The sequence below is a fragment of the Alligator sinensis genome, unplaced genomic scaffold, assembly GCF_000455745.1.
Source record: "Alligator sinensis unplaced genomic scaffold, ASM45574v1 scaffold282_2, whole genome shotgun sequence".
In the NCBI taxonomy this organism is placed as follows: Eukaryota; Metazoa; Chordata; order Crocodylia; family Alligatoridae; genus Alligator; species Alligator sinensis.
Genome location: NW_005841879.1, coordinates 1,664,358 through 1,670,357, shown reverse-complemented (window position 1 = coordinate 1,670,357; position 6,000 = coordinate 1,664,358). Strand labels below are relative to the sequence as shown.

The 6,000-nt window shown below is 38.4% G+C and overlaps 1 protein-coding gene across 6 annotated transcripts in view; it reads left to right on the top strand.

Moving 5' to 3' along the window:
* CEP112 (centrosomal protein 112) overlaps positions 1–6,000 on the top strand; it is a 276,328-nt gene that overhangs the window by 87,947 nt on the left and 182,381 nt on the right. For all 6 annotated transcript variants that reach the window (XM_006017352.3, XM_025196262.1, XM_025196261.1 and 3 more), the window contains 4 exons: positions 3,171–3,325; positions 3,597–3,726; positions 4,732–4,824; positions 5,583–5,642. In XM_006017352.3, the coding sequence (XP_006017414.1) occupies positions 3,171–3,325; positions 3,597–3,726; positions 4,732–4,824; positions 5,583–5,642 (438 nt within the window). The remainder of the gene's footprint in view (positions 1–3,170; positions 3,326–3,596; positions 3,727–4,731; positions 4,825–5,582; positions 5,643–6,000) is intronic.

The following is a 6,000-nucleotide window of genomic DNA, read 5'->3' as shown; positions in this document are numbered from 1 at the left end:
TTTGGGGAGAGCTCAACAGCAACCAAAGTAGATTCAGCAATATTCGTAAAAGGGTCCTTAATTAAGGAGCATAGCAAAAATAGCTATGCTTTCACGTGGACAAGTATGAAAGACATCCTTTCTTGCTGAATCCCTCTCATGAAGTCACTTTACATACATAATAAAGTAACTAATCTTCATGGAATTTATTAAAAACATACCTGATTTAAAACGACTATTATGTTCTAAAATGTTCAATACTGCAGATTGTTTCATGTCAATATTAAAAAAATTATATTGCATTCTAGAAATTTCTTTGGAGTTAGTTTTCTAGTGCCTCACTTGCTATTTTAGCAGAAAGTTATCTCTGAAGACATTTCTTGCTTTGGCTATTTAAGCTGAAATTATATACATGTTTTGCCAAATATACCGCAGCTGGCAAAGTGGGATATCCTCCTTATTTTATCACATGGCTCAATCTTTTGGGTACAGGATGTCTGAAGCTGATGTTTATCAAAAACAGGATAGCAATCTTCACTCGGTATATGACAAATCCTATAACTTAGAAGTAAAATACACAACTTTCTTTGTTGTCTGAACAAACCATACTCTGCAGCTGGCTTTCTATTGGTACAGAGAGTGGGTTTATGTAGCCTGTTTCAGAAAATATTTTAAGCTGCTTTTCAAAGTTTGAGTAATACAATTCTGATTGCATGAGTGTGTCAGAAACCACTTCAGGCATATTCAAGTATTATGCATCTAACTTGAGTTGACCGATGGAATTTTTACTTTCCTTTAACAGGGTGAAAATATTCTTCCACTTCCCCTCGCTTCCAAACCATTGTTAACTTAAAAATAAGTATGACTGTACGTCCTACAAGGCATCTGTGTCTTATTTTTCTCACCTTACCCTACTGAGCAATTCTTTTCTCACTTCTTACACATTAACATGAGCTTAGGAAATAATGAGGAAAAAAAGAGTTTTGTTGTTTTTTTGGAGTCAACTGTTGTTTTAATTTTGTGTGTTGTATTTTCTGAAAATGTTTTTTACTATCAAACTGTTCAGTGTCTATTTGTAATGTAAATGGAAAGGGGTCATTAGAAGGAAATATTAAGTTGTGGTGAGACAGCGTAGAGGGATGGGAACGCACGTGATCTGCTGTTGGTCGTATGCTGACTTGTCTTGTTCCCTTGGGCAGTATGTGCTTTTTTTTCTCTCTCTTCCCCCACCCCCTTTGCTTATACCCACATTTATTAATTAAAAAGGGGAGGGGGTAATGCGTGCGTTATTAGCAAGTATCTGGGTTTTTTGTGTACCATGGCCACGCTACTCGTGGGGGAGGAGAAGCCAGGCTCCGAAGCAGGTGCCGCATGCGTCAGTCGGGACTTGGGTGCTGCTGTGGAGGGCAGGGGGCTGTAGACCTAGCCCCTGGCCCTGTAGACCTGGCAGCTGTGGGCCCTCTCTGGTGGGGCTGGGAGGTAGGGTTCTGTGGGTGGGGAGTGAGGGGCACTAGCAGGGCTGGGGGGGGTATGGTTGGGGAGTGAGGTACACCAACAGGATTGTGGGGCTGTGGGTAGAGAGTGAGGGGCACTAGCAGGGCTGGGGGGGCTGTGGCTTTGGAGTGAGGGGCCTGGACCTGTGTCCCAGTGAGCAAAGGGAGCAGGGGGAGCTCTGATTTTCCATGATATAAAACCCAAAATCAAATACCAAAATATATAGGTATTTAGAATTCATTTGATGATAGTGATTGAGGCATTGGTAGGCTTCCAAATTGCTTAAAATGTTAAATAGATCAGTAAAACATTGTGTTCAGTTGACTCCTATATAGATTCATAGATGTTAGGGTCAGAAGGGACCTCAATAGATCATCGAGTCCGACCCCCTGCATAGGCAGGAAACAGTGTTGGGTTCAGATGACTCCAGCCAGATGCCTATCTAACCTCCTCTTGAAGACCTCCAGGGTAGGGGAGAGCACCACCTCCCTTGGGAGCCGGTTCCAGACCTTGGCCACTCTAACCGTGAAGAAGTTCTTCCTAATGTCCGATCTAAATCTGCTCTGTGCTAGCTTATGGCCATTATTTTTTGTGACCCCCAGGAGCGCCTTGGTGAGTAGAGCCTCACCAATTCCATTCTCAGCCCCCATGATGAATTTATATATATAGATGGTGGCATTTCATTTTAATTACAGATTTTGAGTTTTTTAATCAGAGAATTTTGGGGGGTCCAGAAAATTTGCATTTATTAAACAGAGAAAACCAGGATTCCTGGTTATTAATGTCTGTAGAATGATTTAAAGACTTATTGAAAGGGTTAAGTATTATTATAACTTTTATGCTAAGAAGTCAGTGTTCTTAATATCCCTCCCATCTGTAGCATATGCCTTATCAATATATCTTAAATCTTTCAGTCCAACACTTTATTTTTATATGTAAATATGCATGCTTGTGTAGTTTATATATGAAAAAAGTGTCCTTCCCTACTTCCATATCGCATTATTCCTTTGGAAGTAATACCATAAGAGACTGACAACAAGAATGAGCTGTTATTAGGCATATGCATGGGTAATGATTTTATTTTACTGGTTAGATTTTTTTTATATAAAACATTTGATGTCAATAAAATATATAGATTGAATTAATTGGATTCCATAAAACTTTAAAGGTTACAGACTCTGAGTGTATTATCTGACTCTCCTAAACATGTATACAAATCTAATTAAATTCCTTATTAGACTACCCAATTTCTGTAGTCCTTTTTAAGCATAAAAATTAAGCAAATCATACACACATTTCTGATAGTGGCCCAGAGTTTCATTTTTCTGACGTGTGTTGCAAAGTGTACATGTGTCAGTGCTGGTCATGCTGGTAATGACAGAGCTCAGGACATTATTTTCAATGTCTTTTTTTCTTTGAAATATTCGCTTTGCTTCTTATTACAAAAGACTTACGTTATAGAATGTAAGTACAAGTTTGGGGGAAGAGGTCACACATTTCTACTTTATTTCAAACATGTCTATTTTAGGTTTTTAGAACATTATAAAACTTCCTGTCATGACTGATGACAGCTTTGCTAGTCTATCTGTTGTGTCTCTACATCACCAAAGAACCTAGTTTCTCTAGGCTGGTGCATAACATCAGGAGTGTACGCAAATTTATTTCTCTCATTTCTTAACAATAATCTATTCTTTTAGAACCAGATGGTCAAAGAACTGGAGGCCCGTGTCCAGCAGCTGACCATAGAGGCTGAAAATAGTAATTTACAGCGCCAGAAATTATATCAAGAAAAGACTGATCTGGAACAGTGTTACCAGGCAGCATGCACTGACCTGCAGGAAGTGAAGGCAAGGTAATGAATGAAATAGTCCTTTTTTTGGTCTCTAAAGAAATCAGTATTCAGTAATTCAGTCCTGAAAAATTACAGTCAAAATTTTACCCACCCTGGTGCTTTTTTAGCCTTCACACAAAATAATGTTCACAATGAAACAAATATATTAGTCGCTCATTATTTATTTACATTTCACTTAATGAGATGAGTGTCTGGGTGAATGAAGTTAGCAAAAAAGAAAATTAGCCAAAATTAGGAACTAATTTTATTATTGTTTCTTTAATACTTGTAGGCGCAACTCACTTCAGAAAGAGAAGGATCACATTATACAAGATTATGAGCAGAATATCCAACAACTACAAAGCAAATATGATGCTGACATAAATTTTATAAAACAGGAACACGCTCTCTCTGCAGCTAAGGTATGTTTACAGGCATACAGCTTTCCAGGAATAATAGGCATAAAAATGTTTGCTTACCACTTATGTACATAAAGGGGCAAAATGTTTAGAAGTGGTCTCTTCAATCTTGCAAGCACTAATGCGTGTGAATAACTAGTCAGTGAGACTTTTCAGTTGCCTAAAGTGCTCCCATGCATACCTGCTTATAGCATTAGGGTTTACATTTGCATTACCAAATTCGAGTGCACAATGATTCTGAAGTGTGTGCACAGGTGGCATTTGCGTATGTCAGGTAGTTATTAGCTGAGCCCTCATCTTGGATGTACGAATGTGAGGTTTCAGGTGCCAAAAAAACTACTCTTGAAAACTTGGAGCACAGACTTGCTGGCTTGTATGAGGTCTCTTCAATAAATAGTTTGAGAAGTGGTATGAAGAAAAATATTTTGCTTTGGGTATAAATTAGTATATTTTCCAGCCATTATTTATGGAACATTTTGTTTCATGTATATTTGAATTTTTGCGAAGTAAGCTAGACCATATCAGTATTCAGCTCCAAAATGTTAGAATTCAGTATTTTTGTATAAATAACAAGACTTGGTGATAGTATATGTACCTACAACATAGTCGGGTCAAATATGTATTAGAAAAAAGTCCCGATTTTCAAGAAGTTACTTCTAAACCAGTTGATAAATCTAGAACAACCACAGCAGCTGTGTTGTGGCCTCATTTACTAAAATGCTAAGAGCTTTGCTAGGGAAACACCGAATGACTGTCTCCATTTTATGTTCAGATTTTTTTCTCCATTAAATTAGCTGCCTATTACTATTTTTTATTATGATCTTATTCATATTTTCAATAGCATAGAAATACTTCAAAAAAATACTAGCTGTTTAAAAAAAGTTTCTTTTCCAAGTTGATCATTTTTCTGATTTTTGATGAAACATTGGAAAAAGAAAGACCAAGTCACTTCTGTTCAGCTAATGGAGAATACAAGACAAACATTCCCTCTTCCTGTAATCCCTGCAGGCATCTGATGTGATTGAAGAATTAGAACACAGTGTGTCTCAATTAAAACAACAGTTACAAGAATCAGAACATCAAAGGCAGCAACAGCTAAGGGTGAGCCCTTTTTCCTCGTTCCCATGATTTGTATGAATAGAATACCAAGCTAAGATAAATTTTGGAGTTTGTGAAAATAAGAGGCATCAATCTCTTTGCATTTAAAAGGGTAAAACTTATATTTCTGACTAAGCCTCTTAAAGAAATATTGTGACAGTTTGTCTTAATTCCCTCTGTTGAACTGAAATAAAAGCATGTATCGGGAGATTATAGAGAAGTATATAGTAAAGTTAATAGTAAATCATGTATCTGTCTTTCACAGCAATATTTGTATTTGTGTGAGTTAACATAATTTTATTTTTTTACTGTTATATTTTAACAATTCAGTTACATGTTCTGAATTCTCATAGATACTCAGGTTATTCCTTTCCTCTCTCTACTACATATTCTTTGCATCCCTGCTGGAGCCCCAAGTATCTTCTTCTCCTGCATCGTATCTTCCTGTCCCCTGACTTGGGGTAGAGCAGCCATTTTATTGGCACAGGAGGATTAGTTACTGTTATATTTGGAACACTTCAACATTGCTCATATTTGGTGGGATGAATTGTTGTAAAGCAAGAGGAAAGCACTCCCCTCTTATGCATCCTCAGGTTCTAATTCTGTTGCCCCGTCGCCTGCGCTTGTGAGTTATGGACGAAGGCCAAACTTGACCTGTGTCTTCTCACAGCTGTTTTCAGAGGCATCTTCAAATAACTGTGTATTAGAAAAGTTACAGAAATTGTGGCTTGCCTATTAAAAAAAAAATTCTTAATTTACAGGATCAAGAAAACAAGTTTCAACAGGAAAGACTTGATTTGGAGAGAGTACATGATAAAAAGGTAATTGTAAGATGCACTTCCAAAATAGTTTCATAGTTTCTAGGGTCGGAAGGGACCTGGGCAGATCATCTAGTCCGATCCCCTGCCATGGCAGGAAAGAGTACTGGGGTCAAACGACCCCAGCAAGATGGTCATCTAACCTCCTCTTAAAAACCCCCAGGGTGGGAGCCTGCACCACCTCACTTGGAAGCTGGTTCCAGACCCTAGCCGCCCTGACCGTGAAGTAGCGCCTCCTGATGTCCAACTTAAACCTTCCCTCCGCCAGCTTGTGACCGTTATTCCTGGTCACTCCTGGCGGCTCCCCCAGTGCCTGTTGATCCCCCCTGACTATTTTATAGCAGGCCACAAGATCCCCCCT